The sequence below is a fragment of the Sorex araneus genome, chromosome 6 (assembly GCF_027595985.1).
Source record: "Sorex araneus isolate mSorAra2 chromosome 6, mSorAra2.pri, whole genome shotgun sequence".
Taxonomy (NCBI): domain Eukaryota; kingdom Metazoa; phylum Chordata; class Mammalia; order Eulipotyphla; family Soricidae; genus Sorex; species Sorex araneus.
In genome coordinates this window covers 157,477,794-157,502,218 of record NC_073307.1, presented here as the reverse complement: position 1 = coordinate 157,502,218, position 24,425 = coordinate 157,477,794, and the positions used below count along the sequence as shown (strand labels likewise).

Genomic DNA, 24,425 nt, shown 5'->3' with positions numbered 1-24,425 from the left:
GGCAAAAGTGACGAAGAAACAATAGTTAAATCGTCAATAAGAACGCCCCAGAGTTGAGGGGTCTTTATGAAAATAGACCAAATTAGGAACACTCAAAGGCACATTTACTCAAAATGATCAAATTCAAAGATAAAATCAGAATACTCAAAGAGGCAAGGTCAAAAAAGGAACTTAAATATGAAGGAAAGCCTAGAAGACATACAACAGATCTATCAAATGAGACTTTACAATCCAAAGGGATATGGAAAGATATAGTACAAAAAATCAATGAAAGAATATGTCACCAAGAATACTCTATCCAAGTAGATTATCATTCATGTTTGAACGAACTACACAGAGCGTTATGAACAGACAGTAGCTTAGGAAATTCACAGCTTGAATGAAAGTGTTTGAAAGAGCTCCATTAAGGCACAGGAGAGACTTCCATCATGTAACACTGGGCATGACACTCACAAATGGTACATATGGTTGTCTCTACCAAATCAAGAAGGGCTAAAACCATAGAGCAGGCCCTTCTAGCACCCCTGGTTTGCTCCATAGGTGAGAGAACTCCTGGCCTGCAGCCCAATCACACACCTGTGCCCCAGTCTACCACCCGGACCTGAAAACCTCCCAACATCCTGGGACTGGCAGGAGGTGTGGCCCTTGCAGTAGTGCATGTGGCCTCTACAGCAGGGGGCGTGGCTTCCACTGCAGGGGCGTGGCCTCCATCTACACTCATTTTCCCCTTTCCCAGCACACTGGATTCACATCTCAATTCCCATTACCTAATTCTGTAGAGAACTTCCTGGCTATTTCAAATGCAATAGGCCAATAGTCCACTAGCCTATTCCAACTTCACAAAATAATGGTGAACACAAGAAGCTGTGCAACACACGCAGGGGGAAAAGGCTTCTCAGATAGAGAAGGGAGCAACAGGTAAATTGTGGTTAGAGGACTCGCTGGGGATGGGAGATGCACACTGAAAGTGGACTATGGATCAAACACGATGGCCACTCAATACCTCTATTGCGAACCACTACACCCCAAAAGAGGAAGAGAGCACAAGGGAATGCCCTGCCACAGAGGTGAGGCAATGGGGGGATTGGATAGGAGGATGGGAGGGCACTGGGACCATCGGTGTGGAGAATGGGCACTGGTGGAGGGATGGGTACTCGAGCATTGTATGACTGAAACACAAGCACGAAAAGTTGTAAGTCTGTAACTGTACCTGACGGTGATTCAATAATTTTTTAAAAATTGAAAAAATAAGGAGGCTGTGCAAGCCTAATATAAAAAAAACACAACCTATGTAGCTTCACTAGAGGCCTCACACAAGTCAAAGAAGACTGTGTAAGAAGAAGCTAATCTTCTAGAAGGAGGAAAAGGAGGCCACCATCAACCGAGCTCATACAGAATTCTTTCTTGCAGCAAGTGGGGAATACTGTAGTGAACTGAATACTGTAGTGAACTGGAAAGTCCCACCTTCCTACTACCACAACAACATAAAGAAACAATGCAAATCCCACCACAAGGAGAGAATAAAGTAGAGTGGAGAAGCCTCAACAGGGATTACCCACAAATACACAGCTAAAGCTGTGTTAAGGGGAAAATTTATCGCACTGCAAGCATTTCTCAGGAAGGAAGAACCCATAAAAATAACTTGACTTCATAGCTCATGATCTTAGAAATGGACCAACAAAGGAGCCTAAACCAGGCAGAAGGAAAGAAATAATAAAACTTAGAGCAGATATTAATGACACAGAAATAAAAAAAAACAATCTGAAAGATCAATGAAACCAAGAGCTGTTTCTTTGAGAAAAAAATAAAACAAGACTCACAAGAAAAACCAGAGATCTCAAATAAACTGAATCAGAAATGGAAAGGGAGACATCACAACAGAAACTAAAGAAATTCAAAAGATCATCAGAGACTGCTTTGAAAGTCTATATGTGACCAAACAAGAGAACCCAGAAGAAATGGGTAAATTCCTGGATTCCTATAATTTCCCAAGACTGAACAAAGAAGATTTGGAATTGCTGAATGGATCTATTACTATCAAGGAAATTGAAACTGCAATCAAAAATTTTCCCCAAAACAAAAGCTCAGGTCTAGATGGATTCACTAGCGATTCTGCCAAACATTTAGAGATGAACTGTTGCCAGTTCATAGCAAGCTTTTCCAGGAATTTGAAGAAAAAAAAACTCTCAAACACTTTCTAACAGGCACATATCTCCTTAATACCAAAAGCAAACAGAGACACCACACAAAAAGAAAACTACAGGCCGATATCCCTGACGAACATGGATGCAAAGATCCTCAACACAATATTAGCAAATAGAATCCAACAACTCATCAAAAAGATCATACACCCTGACCAAGTTTGATTCATCCAGGGGATGCAAGGATGGTTTAACATTCAGAAAGCAATCAACATGATTCATCATATCAACAAAGAAAAGATAAAAACCAAAAGATCATATCAATAGATGAGATAAAGCATTTGACAAGATCCATCAACATTTATAACGAAAATTCTTACCAAAATGGGCATTGAAAAAACTTTCCTCAATATAGTCAAAGCCCTCTACCACAAACCTATGGCAAGCATCATCTTCAATGGGGAAAAATTAAGAGCCTTTTCTCTAAGATTATGGACAAGGGAAGGATGCCCACGTTTACCACTTCTGTTCAATATAAGTATTGGAAGTACCTGCAATAGCAGCTAGGCAAGAAAAATATATTAAGGGCATACAAATAGGAAAGGAAGAAGTCAAGCTCTCACTATTTGCAGCCGATATAATACTATATTTAGAGAACCCTAAGTCCTCCACTAAGAAACAATAGACTTGTGTAGTAAAGTCGAAGTCTATAAAATCAATACCTAAATGTCCATGGATTTCTTATATGCAAATAATGAGAGAGGAGAAAGTGACATGTGATAAAAGCAATTCTGTTCACAGTCATCCTCAGAAATGAGGATGTACCTTGGAGTCAGCTTAACTAAGGAGGTAAGGGGCCTGTAAAAAGAAATCTACAAAATGCTACTTCACAAAAAATAAAAGAGGACATAATGAAATGGAAACATATTCCCTGCTCATGGATTGGGAGACTTAACTTTGTCAAAATGGCAATACTTCCAAAAGCATTATACAGATTCAATGTGATTCCTATACGGATACCCATGACGTTCTTCAAAGAAATGGATCAAACACTCCTGAAATTCATAGGGACAATAATCCCCCACAAATAGCTAAAGCAATGCTGGGGAAAGAGAAGATGGGATGCATCACCTTCCCCAAACCCAAACTCTACTAGAAAGCAGTAATAATTAAAAGAGCATGGTACTGGAGAAAAGGCAGAGCCACAGACCGATGAAACAGTGTTGAATATCCTCACACACAACCTCAAATATATGATCATCTAATCTTTGATGAGGGTTAAAGAAATGTGAAGTGGAGTAAGGAAAGCCTCTTTAACAAATGGTGCTGGCAAAACTGGACAGCTACATGCAAAAGAATGGGCTCAGACCTCTACCTAACACCATGCACAAAAATCAGATCAAAATGGATTAAAGACCTCAACATTAGAGCAGAATCCATAAGGTAAATTGAAGAAAAGGTCAGTAAAACCCTTCACGACATTGAAGCTAAAGGTATTGTCTTTGGATGACATGCCACTGGCCAAGCAAGTGGAAACAGTGATAAACAAATGGGACTATCAAAAACTAAGAAGCTTCTGTACCTCAAATGAAACAGTGACTAGATTACAAAGACAATCTACAGAATGGGAAAGGATATTCACCCAATACCCATCTGATAAGGGATTGATTTCAAGGCTACATGAGGCACTGGTTGAACTTTACTAGAAGAAAACATCCAATCCTATCAGAAAATGGGGTGAGAAACGAAAAAAAATTCTCTCAAAGAAGTAATCTGATTGGCTAAAAGGCACATGGAGAAATGCTCTTTATCACTAATCATCAGGATGATCCAGATCAAAACAACAATAAGATACCATCTCACACCACAGAGACTGGCCCACATCCAAAGAACAAAAGCAACTGGTGTTGGCATGGATGTGGGGAGAAAGGGACTCTCCTTTATTGCCGGTGGATATCCCGAGTGGTTCAGCCCTCCTTGGAAAACAGCATGGAAATTTTCTCAAAAACTTAGAAATTGAGCTTCCATTTGACCCAGAAATACCACTTCTGGGAATATATCCCGGAGATGCAAAAGAGTAAAGTAAGCGTGACGTCTGCACCAATATATTCATTGCAGAACTGTTCACAATAGTCAGAATCTGGAAAAAACCTGAGTGCCTGAGAACAGATGACTGGTTAAAGAAACTTTGGCACATCTACACAATGGAATGCTATGTCACTTTTAGAAAAAATGAAGTCATGAAAAGATGAATTTGCATATAGGTGGATCAACATGGAAAGTGTCATGTTAAGTGAAATGAGTCTGAAAGAGAGGGACAGACATAGAAAGATTGCACTCATTTGTGGAATATAAAGTAACAGAATGGAGGACTATCACCCAAGAATAATAGAGATAAGTACCAGGCACCACGGCTTGAAAGCCAGCCTTATGTGCTGGTAGAAAAGAGAGCTCATATAGAGAAGGGGCTACCAGTAAAGGGTGTTTAGAGGGCTCACTCGGGATGGGAGATGTGTGTCGATAGTAGACTATGGACCAATCATGATGGCCACTGAATACTTGCATTCTAGAGCACAAAACCCTAAAGAAGAGAGAGAGTAAAAAGAAATGTGCCTGTCACAGGGGTGAAGGGGGTGAGGGAGTGGGGAATATGAGGGATGGGAGGGATGCTGAAAACATTGGTGGTCTAGAATGGGCACTGGTGGAGGGATGGGCACTAGATCCATTGTATGACTGAAAAGTGAGCACAAAATTTTGTAAGTCTGTAACTGTACCCAGGGTGATACATTAAAAATGAATACATAAATAAATAAATTTTAAAAAGAAGTAGGGCAAACTTTGTTGAGATCTTTTCTCATTGATGTGATAAAAAAATTGCATACTAAGTTTTCCAACCTAAATATACCAAATAAACTAAAAAAAAATTCCAAATCAACTGGATATACTTGTGATGAATAATGCGTACTCCTTTTAAAATAATTTACAAGTCATTCCCACAAGAGGGTATTAGCACATCTTTCTGTGCTTTTATGTTTCTACAGATGAACTCAAAACAAAGTATGAATACAAGAACCACTTTGATGAAAGTAAACCTCAAACAAAATTGATTTTTAACAAAAAACGTTTGACTTGAATTTTGATTTTACCATTTTATGCACATAGGCATAGGAAATGCCTTAAGTTCTATTAATTATTATATCCTGAGTTAGAAATCAGCTCCATGATTGCTCGAGGAAAGCCGAGAGTGTGAAAGCAGGAAACAGACGCCTGTCTTCAGAAACTCTTGAGCTCATTCACCAGGTTGGCACAAGCCTCAGGCAATCACAAGCTAACGTCCGAGCTCGCAACACCGAGTAGAGAAGTGATAAAGGAAGACCTCAAAGAGAGAAGAGCAACAGTGTTGGCCGACGTGGCAGAATCCGGGAAAAGTATTCGCAGTGCCCGCCTGTGCTTTGCAAACTACAAGACCAAGATGACTGCCCCCCAACTTCCTTATGGATCTATCACATCTTCCAGAAGGGCAATGGAGACGATTATTTATGACTTCTACTTGGTTCTCTTTGACAGCCACATCTACCTGCTTACATACCAAATTTCACAGGATGGATATGTCATTCCAATGTCATCCCTTCCCTCCCTTCTGAAATCCGACATGCTATTTCGTTGATAAAGATGTGTACAGCACCCAGTCCAGACAAGGTCAGACCCAAACACCTGAAGAATTTCTGCCAGTTTTCGTCAATACACTGGCTCAGCTCTTCACACACTACCTGTCCGTATGCAAGTTTCAGTCCCAATAAAAAACCAGCAGGACCATTCCGTTATACATGAAATCAGCTACTGTCACTCAATCTGCCTGTTGTCTGTCGTCTAGAAATTGTCTACTCAAGTCATCCTGAATAGAACAGGCAGAACACTAGACGAAGGACAACCATGCTAGCAAGCCACGTTCCAAAAAGGATTCAGCACAATTGACCATATCTACACAGTGAACAAGCTCATTGAAGTTTCGTGAGAGTTCAAGATGCTGCTCTGTCTAACATTCATCGATTTAAAGAGGGCCTTTGATTCTCTTGAGACTGAAGCAGTCATCGAAGCCCTAGCCAAACAGGGCATTCAAACTCAGTACATCAAGTGCCTCTGTGAGCTGTATTACGGATTCACCACCAGCATCTCACCATTCTACAAGGAAGTGATCATTTACGTAACAAGCGGGGTTTGGCTGGGTGATACCATTTCATTGAAACTCTTCTGTGCCACCATCGAGAATGTCATTTGAGTACTGGAATGGGATGGAATTTGAGTGAAGATAGACAGTTGGCATATACACCACCTCTGCTTTGCTGATGTACTAATAACATCATTCTAATAACACCAAACATCAGCCAAGCGGCACAAATGCTGGCCAACTTTGACCGCGAGTGTGGAAAGGTCGGACTGCAGCTAAATCTCAGCAAAACAATGTTCATGAAAATGAACTAGTCCCTGACATTCTATTTGGTCTCAATGGAACAAACATCTCTGAATGCAGCAGCTATGTGTACCTGGGTCTAGAATTCAACATGAGGAACGACTTGGAGCCAGAACTGCCCAGGAGGAAGAAGCAGCATGGAACACCTTCAAGAGCATGGAAGAAGTGGTTAATAGGACAAAGAATCTCCAGCTCCGGCACATCTTTTCAACTCCACCATTCTTCCTGCACTAACATAAGCCTCAGAGACCTGGGCCCTATGAAAACAGAATGAGAACTCTATTTGGCAAACCCAAAGAGAAATGCTTGGAGTATCACGTTTCACTTGAGTCAGAGTAGGAATACAGAGTTCCGAACTCTGTCAAAGGTCAAGATTTAGGGATGCTGTCTGTTTGCCGTGGTGTCAACAATCAGATGGGCCATAAACGTAATGTGATTTAGAGGCAACCGCTGGACTAGAGCTGTTACTGTCTGGATTCTGAGGGATGTCAAAAGACCACGTGACCGCCCAACTTCAAGATGGTCAGGCTTCTTCATCAAAACCCTGAACATACGGTTTGGCACTCTTCGTGTTCCTGGAGTGAGCAGATACCATTGGGCTACACTAGCATGCAACAGGGACGAATGGAGACGTTTTGGCTCACACTTGAGAAAAGCGTAGGTGAATGGGATGACAAGTGGTACTAATGAACCTTGGTTACAAATCAGGTGTCACAATAACACCTATATTTTAGATGCAAATAAGTAGGTTTTATGCAGTGCCTAACATATAGGTATACCTCAATAATGTTTGTCTAAAAGCATCATTAAATCTTTTGTTTTTAAAAATTTTTTTTGGTGGGGGCATTCATATCCATCAATTCAGCAGTTACTCAAAGACCCAGTTTCTCTATATAAATCTCACAAAAAAAGAACCATAGTTAACTTAGTCTTATACTAAGTTCATCCCTACTTGGGGAGCTCCTTCTCTTTTCTACTTCCAATATATTTTTCTGCTTTCGAAACCGGAGTCTGAGAATCTTTATTTTTCAATATTTTGTCTTTTGAATATTTCAAAGTGCCTGGGTTTTGTGAACCAACAGAGACCCGCGCCCCCGCTTCTGCCTCACCTGCATCAATACACTCCAGACCCTCCCAGTTTTTGCAAACTGCGATTTCATTCTGCCGCACAACATCTGATAGCCTTGTTCTCCTTCTTGGAGAACCTGAGAAGCTCCAAGAATCTATTTCCTGCACGGGAGAAGTTTGTAGCTACCCATGGCCTATTCATATCCCAAATACAGTATGAGATATATACATACCTCTTGGAGATCCCGGCTAGCTACTGAAATTATCCTGCCTACATGGCTGAGCCTGGTAGCTACCGTGGTGTATTCGATATGCCAAAAATTGTAACGATAGGTCTCATTCCCCTGACCCTGAAGGATCCTCAATCATTGGGAAAGATGAGTAAGGAGAGGTTGCTAAAATCTCAGGCTGAGTGTAATAAAGACGATACTGGAGCTCGTAGAGTAAATCGATGAACAACGAGATGACAGTGATATGGTGATACAATAAGAATGATTTTAATTATGCAAGAGGTTCCTTGAAAATGAATAAATGGGTTGGTATATATATATATATATATATGCATTCAAGTAATGTCTGGTACATTAAATGCTCACTATGTGGTATAGTTTTATTAATACTATTCTTCTTTTATGATTTATCACCATTGATTGTAAAAATAAAATATTTTATTAATTTGGTAGAAAAATAATCTTTGCAATGGCTTTTCAGCATTGCAAAGTGGGTCAAAGTGTAGACTTCAAAAGGGTTAAAAGCATCTTTATTACTCATCAAACTGGTAATAGTTGTTTTAGGGGATGGTATACCAGTTAGTTCTCAGGGCTTACTCCTGACTCTGCTCAGGGATCATTCCTGGCAGGGCTCTGGAGAACCATATGTGCAAGGGTATCTAATTGGCCTTGTAAAAACCTTAGCTGTTATAGTATTCCTCACATTATGACATTTAAAAATTAATTTTTTATTTGAGCCACAGTAGATACAGAGTTACAAAGCTGTATTGGATCAGGTTTCAGTCATACAGTGATACAACATCCCTCCCTCCACCAGTGTCCATTTACCACTACCAACGACCCCAGTTTCCATCCTGCCACCTTCCCCCCGACCACAGCCTACCTCTATGGCTCTATGCCAGGCACTTTCTTTCTCTCCCTCCCCGCTCCCTTTCCTTCTGGGCACTATAGTCCACAGCACAGATACTGAGAGGTTCTCATGTTTGTTCCTTTACTCCTTGAAGCACGCAACAGAATGGGAGACTAACACCCAAGAACAGCAGAAATAGGTACCAGATTTGCTCCATGGCTTGGAAAATGGCCTCACATGCTGGGGGAAAAGACAATTTAGATAGAGTAGGGAACACCAAGGAAAATGTAGTGGGAGGACCCGCTCTGGATGGGAGAAAGTGCTCAAAACAGAGTATAGACTGAACAGGATGGTCACCCAATTCTTCCATTGATAGACACAACACCCAAAAGGAGAGAGAGAACAGAGGCGGGGTGGGGCAGGGGACGGACTGGGAGGGTTGGAGGGATGATGGGGTCATCAGTGGAGAACGGGCACTGGTGAGGGATGGGTACTCAAGCTGTGCATCACAGAAACACAAGCATGAGAATATGTAAATCTGTATCTGTACCCTCATTGTGATTCATTAATAAAAAACTGGAACATTGGTAGGGATTTAATATTTGGCAACTTGAATGTTTTAAATTATAGGTTATAATTTCTCTCATAAACGATGTGTGATATCAGTCCTGCTGTCATAAAAAAGCATTAGAACATTGCATGCATATGTATTTGTGTAATCTTGGGAAGGAAATGATATTTTTTGACATAGATAAAACCAGAAAAGTGATACAGAAATTAGAAATTTGTTACATTAGAGAGCCCAATTATAAGAATACTTAGAAACGTATATATTTTTTATGTCTACCTTTGTTGATGTTTTATGATTTACAATACTTTTATTAAAGGTGCATGATTTCCAATGCACATGTGTCAACACAACACTTAGCCCCGTGCACCTACATCTCTTCTGCAAACCCCAAGTTTGCTGCTTTCAACTTCCAAAGCCTTCACCTTCGTTGTGTTGCTCAGCACTTCCATTGTGTTACCTTTGTTCTTTTTGTTGCACCTTGCTGATGTATCTTTAAGTCCCACATACATAAGAGTACTTATTAAAGCTACACTTAGTGATTGTGAAGTCAAGATATAAAAAATGTTTACAAATCATTGTAATGTCTTTCAATATAAGCATAAGTTAATAAAGGAAGGAAACATGTAATTGCTAAATGTAGTGTATTTCTAAAAAATTGCCTGATATAATTTTTCTCACTCTCTCTTTCATTTTTACCAGATACGCACATACATTCACTGTCTCTGTTGCAGTATAAATGTATTAAGCATTCATTTAATGTCTAAAAATAATTTCATATGCTTTATTTCTGTTCTATTTTTATAGACATATAAATCCTTAATGAATATATAAGTAAATAAACAGAAACAGTGATGAAAACAATCTGTGTGGCATCTTGAGCTTCTAATTTCTTTACTTATATCTACAAGGATTTCTATTCTCATTGCTTAGGCCTTGATCTTTGATTAGATCGTGAAAACAAGCTTTTATTTCTGTTTATTTGAGTTATTCACCACACACAGTTGCTTAGATCTTACTCCTAGTTCTGTGCTCATTCATAGTGGTGCTCAGGGGACCATATGTGGTGCCGGGCATCAAAACTGGGTTACTGCATGCCAGGTTGTACCCTACAAAATGTACTATCAACCTGGGTGGGCTCCTAGAAACAAACTTCTAATACCAATTTCAACTATGGTGACATTATCTCACAACTAAGAATGATGACATAAGGAGGAAGAAAACAGGATTATTCATTATTATCTCTACATGACTGTTATTATAACTGACAATAGATCACTTATAAATTCTTACACTACTTTTATTATATGTCTTAAAACCCCCTACTAGGAATTTCTCTATTGAGATAAAAATCTTGTCCTCTTCATCACCTTTTTAAGAGCCTCTTTGATCTCCTTGTTCCTCAGACTATAGATAAGAGGATTCAACATGGGAATAATATTAACATAGAACACTGACAGAACCTTGTCCTGACTCCTGGAACGATTAGAATTAGGACTCATGTACACAGAGAGACATGTGCCATAGAAGAGGGTGACAACTGCCAGGTGGGAGGCACAGGTATTGAAGGCTTTGAGACTGCCTTTAGCAGAGGATATTTTCAGGATGGAAGCTGCAATAAAACCGTAGGATAAAAGGATAAAGAGCATAGAACCAAACCCAAACAACAGAGCCACCAGAAAAATCATGACTTGGCAAACAAAGGTATTGGAGCAAGACAAGGAAACAATCTGGGGTAAGTCACAGAAGAAATGTCGAATGACATTTGGACCACAGTAATAAAGATTAATGCATGTCAATGTTTCAACTAAACTACCAATCAAACCACTTCCAAGGGTTGCAGTAACCATTTTGCAACAGAGGTTAGGGTTCATAATGGTCGTGTACTGCAGAGGGTTACCAATGGCCACATATCTGTCATAGGCCATGGTGGCTAAGATGCAGCACTCAGACAGACCCATCCAAGCAAACACAGAATACTGAGTAGCACATGAAACAAAGGAAATTGTCTTTCTATCCTTAAATAAATCTGAAAGCATCCTTGGGCTAATGGAAGTCGAATAGCAGATATCTATGAATGACAGGCATGACAGGCAACTGAGAAAAAAGTACATAGGTGTGTGCAGCTGAGAGTCCATTCTGATTAGGATGATCAGACCCAGGTTTGAAATTAGGGTCACCAGGTAGATCACTAGGAAGACAGGAAAGAGAATGAGCTGCAGATCTTTTTCACTTGTGAGTCCCAAGAGGACAAACATGGCCACGGAGGTGTGGTTTCTATATCCTTCCTTAGAGATGCTTTCAGACATCTGTTGAAGAAAAGATGAAAGAAAATATTCAGGCTCAAAACACCAAAAGGAGGGCTAGAGAGAGATTGCAGGAAAGACACTTGCTTTGAACATGACCAACATCGGACAAATCCTTGAAATCACATGTTTTCCTTAGGGGTGATCCTTGAACAGAGAGCCAGGAGTAACTTCTGGTCATGCCATGTGTGAGCAAATGCTTCACTCCATCACCCAACAAAGAAAAATCAAAACAGAATGCTCATTATTTCTCTAGCCAGGTAGCTGACTCTGAGTATAGTCTTATACTTATATTCTTGTATTTAATATTGTGTCAATCTGTATATTTTATGGATACTCTCCAATGTTTTAGATGTTTTGGGAATGTATAAATTTATCACACATTTACAAAAGAGCAACACCAACAACAAAACAACCGAATCAAATTTGGCATATAACTTAGACACTTCTCCACAGACACATGAAAAGAATATTGTATATCCCTTATTAGGAAGTGAAAACCAAATAGTTAACGGCAGTATATCAATTCACACCTGTGAGAATCACATAAGGCAAATATTGAAATCAGTCTTGGCGAAGAAGTGGAGAGAAGTGAATTCTGGTGCACAATTGTGGTTAATGTAAACTGTTGAGCGTGATATCAGTTCGTACAACACTGGTAAATATCATGGAGTTAAAAATATTGAAATGGAGATTCTATATATTCTCATAGTACTACACTCGGGCACTTATTCAACATGTAAGAAAACATTTATTTATTAAATCCATATGCTAATAAGCACATTATTTGCAACTGCCAACATAAATGTCCATCAACATGGTCACATCTAAAAGCTGGTACATATTATTTTTGGAATGTTTTTTCATTAGAAAAGATAAAATACATTTTTAAACAAATGGTTTGGTCTTGAGTTGATTATTCTGTGAAATGAGTCATGAATAGAAAGGATATAATTATACTGAAGGACAATGCATATTGCTTATATGTAGAATGTAAATAATCACAGCAATTGAACTGAACGAAACTGCAAAACCGATCAAAGAACCATATGCAAAGAACTCTGTGGAACCAATGACACTGTTCCTAATTTGAGTAAGTCTAATGATCGTGACTGTTCTCCAAATAATGCCAGATTCATGACTTCTCATTAAGAAATTTTGATTTTACATATTTTTTAGCTCACCTTTAATTTGAGTTCATCATATATTTCGTTCACCTTTCTTTTTCTAACATGCCTAAATTTTCTTTTGTTTTAGATACAGGTGCTGTTGATTCACCCTTCATTTTTCCCTCACATAATTATTGACATAACATATTCATCTCTCCATACTCATTTCCACCGGACCCTGCAGAATGAGGAGGAGGAGGAGCAGGAAGAAGAAGAAGAAGAAGAAAGAAGAAAAAGAGGAAGAAGAAGAGGAAGAGGGAGAGAAGAGAAAGACGAGGAATAGGAATAGGAAGAAGAAGAGGAAGACGAGGAAGAAGAAGAAGAAGAAGAAGAAGAAGAAGAAGAAGAAGAAGAAGAAGAAGAAGAAGAAGAAGAAGAAGAAGAAGAAGAAGAAGAAGAAGAAGAAGAAGAAGAAGAAGAAGAAGAAGAAGAAGAAGAAGAAGAAGAAGAAGGAGAAGGAGAAGGAGAAGGAGAAGGAGAAAAGAAGGAGCAGGAGAAGGAGAAAAAGAAGGAAGAGGTGCAGGAGAAGGAGAAGGAAAGGAGGAAGAAAAAGAGGAGGAGAAGAACAAAAGGAGCAGGAGGAGAAGGAGGAGGTTGATGAGGAGGGGTGAGGAGGAGGGGTGCGGAGAGGGGGAAGTTGGTGGGGAGAGTGGGAGGGTGAGAAGAACAAAAAGATGGAAAGTAAACATTAAAAGTGGTGCTTGTTTTTTAGGAAAGATCATTAATACTTTCTAATATTAAATTGTCTGAACTGGGAAAATTTTGTAGGTTAGGAAGCAAAGTCTGAAGAGCTCTATTGAACACTTCAGTACAGAAAAGCTTATTCTCATAAAATCAATTGGTCCATTTATTCTTGACTGATTTTTTTTCTTATTTTAGAGCCTACAATAGTAACAGATGACAAACAGATCTACTCAATTCTGGATGGCACCCAGAGAATCTTCTGAGGCCACTAAAGAATAGAACTGTAAGAATAGAACTGTAAGGTAGTACAGAACTCTAAAATAATTCACAGCTCATTGAGTCTTAGTTCTTTTTTCTTAAACAGACGAGTAAGAGGCAGTGTAGATCCACTTTATGTTATGACACTGTCCTTCAACAGATTTTGCCTTACATTTACATGCTAAAGGAGGTATGGAAAGGACTCCTTAAACTTTAAAATTTAAGGACAATGATACTGAGATGTTTGTAGACATTTTGATATCTTTCTACATCATAGGTGTTTGATATTCTTCAGAGCAGTATCTAATAACTCACCTAAGGATTCTTCAAATTTCTACTTTCCAGTGATGCAGGTTCTTTTACTTGTAGTGTACCCAGGATTCAGAAAAGGCCAATAGATGTTTGTCTTCTTGCTTTGAGGGGATCCTTATCAGTGTTCTAAGAGACTTAGGGAGTTAACTTGAGGGGAACCAACAATCTTTTGCTAATGATGTTTGACTCACTGAAAGTCCAGAAATCATCCTAATGTGGAAAAGAGAAGCTTTAAATGTTCCTGAACCTGCTCCATCACATCTAAGAAAGAAAATGGGAGGACAGCGGCAATTAAGCAGAGCAATTAACATTGCAAACTTTCAATTACCTCTCCTGAGTACAGAGGCAGATGAAGTCTAATAATTGGTCTAAACAAGATATTCCTTCATGACATTAATCTTTTGAGACTTCATCATATCAAAATTCCTTTCACCCTCGAAGAAATATTGGTCTGTTATAAAGAACATTTCAAAATTTTTGTTTGTTTGGAGATCACCTCTGGCAATGCTCAGTGCTTATGCCAAGCTCTGTATTCAGAGATCTCTCCTGGGTGGTGTTTAGGGGATTATCTGGGGTGTCAGGAATCAAATGCAGATCAGCAACATGCAAGGCAAGTGCTTGACCCAGACCTATCTGTCTAGCTTCTCTGCAGACCTTTTAAATGGTGAAATAAATTTATATCACCAAAACATATTAGTAATCATCAAAGAACCTCTGGGAAAAATCTGGTATTAACCTTCAACTGTGAAGTGTGTTTCTTCAGTAGAGGATTGTAGCTTTCCACCATCTTATTTGAAACAGTTCTTTGGATTTAAGATTTTACTATATAGAATTACCACATTGATTTGTTATTTGAAAAGTTAATAACTAAATGTAGATGATCTTAAAATAAAATAAAAAATTACATTTTAGTAAATTATGAATAAAATCCTCACATTTTATTTAAGAATGAAATAATCTAAATTATTTTATTTTGGTACTTTCATTTATAAAATTGTTACTTATCTTTCTCCTGAAAACATCATACCTGGAGAGTCCACTTCCCTCCCCAGAGATCTAAGTACCCCTTCTGCCATGAGAGCTCAGTTCTCTAGACAAATTCATCAGTTTTGACGACTTTGAACACTTGATATTCCCTTAATATCTTTGCTTTTCTCTCTTGTGTTAGGAATAATCACTCTCTCTGATTTAGGTGGCATACCCCGGGGTTATCAGGGTTTATTCCTGACTCTGTGCTCAGGGATCACTCTTGGAGGGGCTTGGGGGACCTAATGTAGCACTGAGAGGGCAGTCAGTTTGGCCACATGCAAGGGTAACACGCTATGGGCTATCCAATAGCTCCGTGCCCCACTCTGTTTCTTTAATTGGTATATGGTGACACCTACACAAATGTAGATGTATAACGGTAAACTGGTATTTCACAAAACAGTAAATCAACGATAGCACAGTTAACATTGTCGTCCAGTTTTTCGTGCTTTTTGCTCAAGCGAGCACCAGTAACGTCTCCATTGTGAGACTTGTTGTTACTGTTTTTGGCATATCGTATGCCATGGGTAGCTTGAAAAGCTCTGCAGTGTGGGTGGGATACTCTCGGTTGCTTGCCAGGCTCTCCAAGAGGGACAGAGAAATCGAACCTGGTTTGGTCTCATGCAAGGCATCACACTATGCTCTGTGCTGTGGCTCCAGTCCAATTTTTAAATTCTTTTTCCAAAATTTTTCTTAGTAACATATTTTCAAATTTTTTATATTGCTAATTGAAAATATGTTACTAAGAAAAAATTGAAAGCACCCCTTTTGACTTCCTTGAACGTATAGATTTTTTCCATTTAAATCAGACATACAAGTTATAGTCCATTGGATAGTGATTATTGACCTGTGCTATTGATTTTTCTTTTTTTTTATTAGTGAATCACTTTGAGAAAAAGTTTCAGACTTTACAGGTTTTCATGCTTACGTTTCAGTCACACAATGATCTAGTACCCTTCCCTCTACAGTGCCCATTTTCCATCACTAATGGTCCCAGCATCCCTCCCACCTCCCACCCTTGCCCCTTAACCCCACCCTGCCTCTATGGCAGGGCATTCCCATTTGCTTGCTCTCTCTTTGTGGGTGTTGTGGTTTGCTACAGAGTTATTAAGTAGGCATCATGTTCAATCTATAGTCTATTTTCAGCCTGTTTTTCCATCACTAGTAGGCCTGCCTAGCACCCTTTGCTTGGTGATCCCTTCTCTATCAGAGCTGCTTCTTCACCTAGCATGTGAGGTCAGCTTCCAAGCTGTGGAGTACTCCTCTTGGTACTTATCTCTACTATTCTTGGGTGTTAGTCTCCCATTCTGTTACTTTATATTACACAAATCAGTGCAATATCTCTATGACTGTCCTCTCTTTCTGACTCATTTCACTTAGAATTATACTTTTCATGTTGATCCACCTACATGCAAGTTTCATGACTTCATTTTTTCTAACAGCTACATAGTATTCCATTGTGTAGATGTACTGAAGTTTCTTTAACCAGTCATCAGTTCTCGGGCACTCGGGTTTTTTCCAGATTCTGGCTATTGTGAACAGTTATGCAATGAATGTATGGGTGCAGATGACACTCTTACTCTTTTTTTGCATCTCCGGTATATATTTCCAGAAGTGGTATTACTAGGTCACATTTGAGCTCAATTTCTAAATTTTTGAGAAGCATCCATACTGTGTTCCAGGGGTGGCTGAACGAGTCGGCATTCCCACCATCAATAAAGGAGAGTCCCTTACTCCCCACATTCATGCCAACACGAGTTACTTTTGTTCTTTAGATGTGGGCCAATCTCTGTGGTGTGAGATGGTATCTCATTGTTGTTTTGACCTGCATCTCCCTGATGATTAGTGATGAAAAATGTTTCTCCATGTGCCTTTTAGCCAATAAGATTACTTCTGTGACAGAATTTAAATTCATTTCATCACCCCATTTTCCGATGGGATTTGATGTTTTCTTCTTGTGGAGTTCAACCAGTGCCTTGTAAAACTTTGATATCAACCCCTTATCAGATGGGTATTGGTTGAATATCCTTTCCCATTCTGTAGATTGTCTTTGTATTCTGGTCACTGTATCTTTTGAGGTACAGAATCATCTCAGTTTAAGATAGTCCCATTTGAATATCTCTGTTTCCACTTGCCTGGTCAGTGGCTAGTCCTCTTTGAAGATACCTGTACGTTCAATGTCGTGGAAGGTTTTTCTGACTTTGTCTTCAATGTCCCTTATGGATTCTGGTCTAATGTTGAGGTCTTTATCCATTTTGATTTGACTTTTGTGCACAGTGTTAGGTATAAGTCTGAGCCCAATTTTTTGCATGTAGCTGTCTAGTGTTGCCAGCACCATTTGTTACAGAGGCTTTCCTTGCTCTAATTCACATTTCTTGCTCCCTTATTAAAGATTAGATGATCATATATTTGAGGTTGTGTGTAAGAATATTTTACCCTGTTCCATTGGTCTACTGCTCTGCCTTTGTTCCAGTATCATGCAGTTTTAATTATTACTGCTTTGTAGTAGAGTTTGAGATTGGGGAAGTTGATTCTTCCCATCTTCCTTTTCCCAAAAATTGCTTTAGCTATTCGTAGGGATGTGTTGTTTCATATGAATTTTAGGAGTTTTGGTGCACTTCCTTGCAGAATGTCATTGGTATCCTTATAGGGATTGCATTGAATCTGCATAATGCTTGGGAAGTATGGCCATTTTGACAATGTTAATTCTTCCAATCCATAAACAGAGTATGTGCTTCCATTTCCTTGTGTCCTCTTTTATTTCATGAAGTAATGTTTTGAAATTTTCTCTGTATAGGTCCTTCACCTCCTTAGTTAAGTTGATTCCGAGGTACTTGATTTTCTGAGGCATGGCTGTGAACGGGGCTGCATTTTTTCATTTCTCTTTCTTCTCTCTCATGATTTGCATATAGGAAAGCCATGGACTTTAGGGTATTGATTTTATAACCTGTGAGTTTACTATACGAGTCAATTTTTTTGAGAAGTTTCTTGGTAGAGGCTTTAGGGTTCTGTAAATTTAACATCATATCATCTGTGAATAGTGAGAGCTGATTTCTTCCTTTCCTATCTGGATGCCCCTAATATCTTTTTCTTGCCTAATCGCTACTGCAAGTATTTCCAGTATTGTATTGAACAGAAGTCATGAGAGTGGGCCTCGTTGCTTTGTCCCTTATCTTAGAGGGAAGGCCGTTAGCTTTTCCCTATTGAGGATAATGCTTGATATGGGCTTGTGGTAGATGGTTTGGACAATATTGAGGAAGTTCCTTTCTATGCCCATTTTGGTGAGCATTTTCATCGTTAATAGGTGCTGGATCTTGTCAAATGTTTTCTCTGCATCTATTGATATGATCATATGGTTTTTATCTTTTCTTTTGTTGATATGGTGGATTATGTTGATTGACTTCCAAATTTTGAACCATCCTTGCATTTCGAGAATGAATCCCAGTTGGTCGTGATGTATGATCTTTTGGATGAGCTGCTGGATTCTATTCACTAATATTTTGTTGAGGATCTTCACATCCCTGTACATCAGAGTACAGAGTATTGGCCTGTAGTGTTGTTTTTTTTGTGGTGTCTCTGCTTGATTTTGGTATTAGGGTGATATGTGCCTCATAGAAACTGTTTGGGAGTGTTTTTGTTTCCTTGATTTCCTGGAAATGCTTGAAAAAAACTGGCAATGGATCCTCTTTAAATATTTGGTAGAATTCACTAGCGAATCCATCTGGACTTGGACTTTTGTTTCTGGGGAGACTTTTGATTACAGTTTCTATTTCCTTGATAGTAATGGGTCTATTCATGTTATCCAAATCATTTTGGTTCAGCCTTGGGAGGATATAAGAGTCCATGAATTTATCCATTTCTTCTAGATTTTCTTGTTTCATGGTGTACAGATTTTCCAAGTAGTCTCTGATGATCTTTGAATTTCTTTGGTTTCTGTTGTGATGTCCCCCCTTTCATTTCTGATTCAGTTTATTAGAGTTCTCTCTCTCTCTGTTTCTTTGTGAGTCTTGCTAGTGGTTTATCAATCCTATTTATTTTCTCAAAGAACCAGCTCTTAGATTCATTGATCTTTCGGATTACTTTTTGGGTTTCCATATTATTGATTCCTGCTCTAAGTTTTATTATTTCTTTCCTTCTGCCTGGTTTGGGCTCCTTTTGTTGGTCCTTTTCTAACGACTTGAGCTGTGAGGTCAGGTTATTTATATGGGCCATTTCTTCCTTCCTGAGATATGCTTGCAGAGCTATAAATTTTCCCCTTAACACAGCTTTTGCTGTGTCCTACAGGTTCTGGTAGCTAGTGTCTTCATTCTCATTTGTTTCCAAGTACCTTTTGATTTCTTCCTTGATTTCCTGCCTGACTCACTCATTGTTCAACATCGAGTTGTTTAATTTCCACGTGTATCGTTTGTTCCTCTGCGTCTGTGCATGATTAACTTATATCTTCGGCGGATCATGGTCAGAGAAGATAGTTGATAAAATTTCTATCTTCCTGATTCTATGGAGGTATGCTTTGTGACCCAGGGCAGGATTTTTTTGGAGAATGTTCTGTGTGCACTGAAAAAGAATGTGTATTCTTTTTTATGGGGCTGCAAAGCCCTGTATAGATCTATTAGCCCTCTCACTTCTATTTCTTCCTTCAAGGCCAGTGATTTTTTTGCTGAGTTTTGATCTTGTTGATCTATCCAGAGATGACAAGGCAGTGTTGAAGTTTCCAACTACTATTGTGCTGCTAGCAATGTCCTCTCTATAATCTGCTAGCAGTGGTTTTAAGTAATTTGTTGGTTCTTCATTAGGTGCATATACGTTTATGGATGTGAGTTCTTCCTGCTGTATGTATCCCTTGATTAGTACGAAATGACCTTTTCTGTCCTTTTAATCATTTTCAACCTGAAATCTATATTGTCTGATACTAGTATGGCCACTCTGGCTTTTTTTGAGGGAAATGTTTGCTTGAAGTATTGTTTTCCATCCTTTGACTTTGAGTCTGTGTTTGCTCTGACCATTCAGATGTGTTTTTTTTTTTTGCTTTTTGGGTCACACCCAGCGATGCTCAGGGATTACTCCTTGCTCTGAACTCAGGTATCACCCCTGGCGGTGCTCAGGGGACCATATGGGATGCTGGGAATCAAACCCGGGTCGGCCGCGTGCAAAGCAAACGCCCTACCCGATGTGCTATCACTCCAGCCCCTCAGATGTGTTTCTTGTAGGCAGCCGAATGCTGGGTTCAGTTTCTGAATCCATTTTGCCACTCTGTGTCTCTTGATGGGTGCGTTTAGACCATTGATGTTGAGAGAGATTATTGTCATGGAGTTTTGTGCCATCTTTCTGGTTGAGCTTGTTGTGCTTTAGGGGTTTTTCTTTTCTTACAGGAGCCCCTTTAGTCTTTCTTTTAAGTTTGCTTTTGAGTCTATCAAGTTCCTGAGCTGTTGTTTATCCATGATGTTGTGTATGGTTCCTTGGAGTTTGAGTGAGAGCTTAGCCAGATAAAGTATTAGTGGTGAGGCGGTTATTTCATTGAGTTTTTGTCCTATATCCCACCATTGCCTTCTGGCTTGGAGGGTTTCCTCTTATGAGTCTTCTGTGAATCTAAGGGTGCTCCTTTGTATGTGATTTTTTTTGACCGTGCTGCTTGCAGTTTTGTGCCCCTATTTGTGGCATCCATCATTCTGACTATGATATGTCTTGGAGTCTTTTTATTAGGGTCTCTTCTAGCTGGCACCCTTAGTGCTCCTAGGATCTGAACATCTGCACTCTCCAGCTCTGGGAACTTTTCAGCAATGATTTCTTTAACTGTGGCTTTCTCATTAGGGTTGCCTCCCTGTCCTTCTGGAGCTCCAATTATTCTTATGTTATTCCTCTTGGCATCATCCCCTAGGTCTCTGCTTCACCCTAGAGCTATTTTTAGGTCTTTTCTAAATGTTTCCTGTAGCCTGTGGGCTTTCTGCTGCTCATCTTCAAGCTCACTAATTCTATCTTCAGCTGTATCCATTCTACTGTTTAGGGCTCCCACTGTTTTTTTTATTTCTTCTACAGTGTCTTTTATTTGTGACATTTCTGAATGTAGCTTTCCTATTTCTGCTCTCATTTCTTCCCGTAATTTCTTTGCTCACTGCTCCACCGTTTTTTAAAGTTTGATGAACAATCTCAGAATTTCTTCTCTGAATTCTTTATCGGAGATATCATATTTGTAGGCAGCCTCTGCTGAGGCTTCTGGATTCTTTTCTTCATCCTCTCCTTGCTGTGGGGATTTGCGCTGTTTCTTCATGCTCTCATGGTTTTTTGGAGGTGGGACCTCCCAGTTCACTAGAGCTAATCTCTCTTTTTGTGAGGTTTTGATATTTTGGTTCAATTGGAGTTGTCTAGTGGCTTATTTGCCCTTTGTTTTTGAGGTAACTGGGGAGATCTCCACAAAGTTAGGTAATGGGATTAAGATGTCTGTGAAGTATACTAAAACAGGGGAAAATAACTGAGGCGGCCCTCCCCCCCCCAGACCATGCCCCCTGCAGCGGTGACAACGCCCACTACCACAGAGACCACGCCCCTTCTGGCCACTGGCCACTGGTTTGAGATTGGGTCCTGGGGTCTGCATGCGGAGCCCGTGGGCAGGGAGGACTGGGATGCGCAGTGAGGGGAGCAGGCGTACCTGAATGAGGAAGTAGACAGCACACAGTTGGTGGCTGCTGGGGGTGGCATTCCTGCCTCCTCGATGCTGGATTGAGACCAGATCCCGGGGCTGTGCGTAGAGTGGGTGGGCACGGAGAGTTGGGATGCTATTGGTTTTTCTTAAGTCCTTTTGTAAATTCTACCCAGAGAACTGCATAACACCTTTACATATGAATTATTGTATTCACACTCACCCTTGAGTCTAACGTGCTTCTCAGATTAAAAAACTGCTCATGAGCCAGAGAGATAGTACAGGGAATTAAGCACGAGACTTGCAGACACCCTCCTCACATTCAATCCCTGAACCATATAATGTGCCTTGAGTACTGCCAAGAATGATTCCTGAGCACAGAGCCAGGAGTAAACCACGAACACAGGATAAACACAACTACCCCTACGTTAGAGTGTGTCACACTCTGCTATTTGCATGGGTGACATTACTATAAACATAAATATGGTACTATTTCAAATAACTTAAAAATAAATGAATAAAATCTGCTTCTATAAAGGAGTGCTACTTAAATTCATGAAAAGTTTCAAATGAGTAGATAACGGCCATAGAATAAAGACCTTTGATTCTCTTGAGACTGAAGCAGTCATCGAAGCCCTAGCCAAACAGGGCATTCAAACTCAGTACATCAAGGTCCTCTGTGAGGTGTATTACGGATTCACCACCAGCATCTCACCATTCTACAAGGAAGTGATCATTTACGTAATGAGCGGGGTTTGGCTGGGTGATACCATTTCATTGAAACTCTTCAGTGCCACCCTCGAGAATGTCATTTGAGTACTGGAATGGGATGGAATTTGAGTGAAGATAGACAGTTAGCATAAACACCACCTCTGCTTTGCTGATATACCAATAACATCATTCTAATAACAAAAACATCAGCCAAGCGGCACAAATGCTGGCCGACTTTGACCGCGAGTGTGGAAAGGTCGGACTGCAACTAAATCTCAGCAAAACAATGTTCATGAAAACTGAACTAGTCCCTGACATTCTATTTGCTCTCAATGGAACAAACATCTCTGAATGCAGCAGCTATGTGTACCTGGGTCTAGAACTCAACATGAGGAACGACTTGGAGCCAGAACTGCACAGGAGGAAGAAGCAACATGGAACACCTTCAAGAGCATGGAAGAAGTGGTTAATAGGACAAAGAATCTCCAGCTCCGGCACATCTTTTCAACTCCACCATTCTTCCTGCACACAGAGACCTGGGCCCTATGAAAACAGGATGAGAACTCTATTTGGCAAACCCAAAGAGGAATGGTTGGAGTATCACGTTTCACTTAAGTGAGAGTAGAACTATGAAGTTCCGACCTCTGTCAAAGGTCAAGATTCAGGGATGATAGCTGTTTGCCAAGGCATCAAAAATCATATGGGCCATAAACGTAATGTGATTTAGAGACAACCGCTGGCCTAGAGTTGTTACCGACTTGTTTCTGAGGGATGTCAAAAGACCGCGTGACCGCCCAACTTCAAGATGGTCAGGCTTCTTCATCAAAACCCTGAACATACGGTTTGACACTCTTCGTGTTCCTGGAGCGAGCAGATACCATTGGGCTACACTAGCATGCAACAGGGACGAATGGAGACGTTTTGGCTCACACTTGAGAAAAGCTTGGGTGAATGGGATGACAAGTGGTACTAATGAACCTTGGTTACAAATCAGGTGTTACAAATAACACCTATATTTTAGATGCAAATAAGTAGGTTTTATGCAGTGCCTAACAGATAGGTATACCTCAATAATTTTTGTCTAAAAGCATCATTAAATCTTTTATTTTTTAATTTTATTTTTGGTGGGGCATTCATACCCATCAATTCAGGAGTTACTCAAAGACCCAGTTTCTCTATATAAATCTCACAAAAAAGAACCATAGTTAACTTAGTCTTATACTAAGTTCGTCCCTACTTGGGGAGCTCCTTCTCTTTTCTACTTCCAATATACTTTTGTACTTTCGAAAATGGAGTCTGAGATACTTTATTTTTCAATATTTTGTCTCTTTAAAATATCAAAGTGCCTGGGTTTTGTGAACCAACAGAGACCCGCGGCCACCGCTTCTGCCTCACCTGCATCAATACACTCCAGACCCTCCCAGTTTTTGTAAACTGCAATTTCATGCTGCTAGGCAACATCTTGTTCCCCTTGGTCTCCTTCTTGGAGAACCTGACAAGCTTCCAAGAATCAATTGCCCTCACAGGAGAGCTTTGTAAGCTCTCCATGACGTATTCATATCTCAAATACAGTAAAAGACATATACATACCACTTGGAGATCCCGGCTAGTTACTGAAATTATCCCGCCCACACGGCAGAGCCTGGTAGCTACCGTGGTGAATTCAGTATGCCAAAAATTGTAACGATAGGTCTCATTTCCCTGATCCTGAAAGGTCCTCAATTACTGGGAAAGATGAGTAAGAGGAGGCTGCTAAAATCTCAGGCTGAGTGTAATAGAGACGTTAATGGAGCTTGCTAGAGAAAATCGATGAACAACGAGATGACAGTGATATGGTGATACAATAAGAATGATTTTAATTATGCAAGAGGTTCCTTGAAAATTAGTAAATGGGTTGGTATATATATATATAAGCATTCAAGTAATGTCTGGTACATTAAATGCTCACTATTGTGGTATAGTTTCATTAATACTATTCTACTTTAATGATTTATCAC

At 39.7% G+C, this 24,425-nt stretch overlaps 1 protein-coding gene across 1 annotated transcript; it reads right to left on the bottom strand.

Annotated features, from left to right (window-relative positions):
* Nucleotides 1-10,665: 10,665 nt before the first annotated feature.
* LOC129406056 (olfactory receptor 1440-like) lies at nt 10,666-23,976 on the bottom strand. Its single transcript, XM_055143804.1, has 2 exons — nt 23,824-23,976; nt 10,666-11,637 (listed from the first exon to the last, which is right to left on the bottom strand). The coding sequence occupies exons 1-2, from the start codon at nt 23,974-23,976 to the stop codon at nt 10,666-10,668; spliced, it is 1,125 nt and encodes a 374-aa protein (XP_054999779.1).
* Between the last annotated feature and the right edge of the window lie 449 nt (nt 23,977-24,425).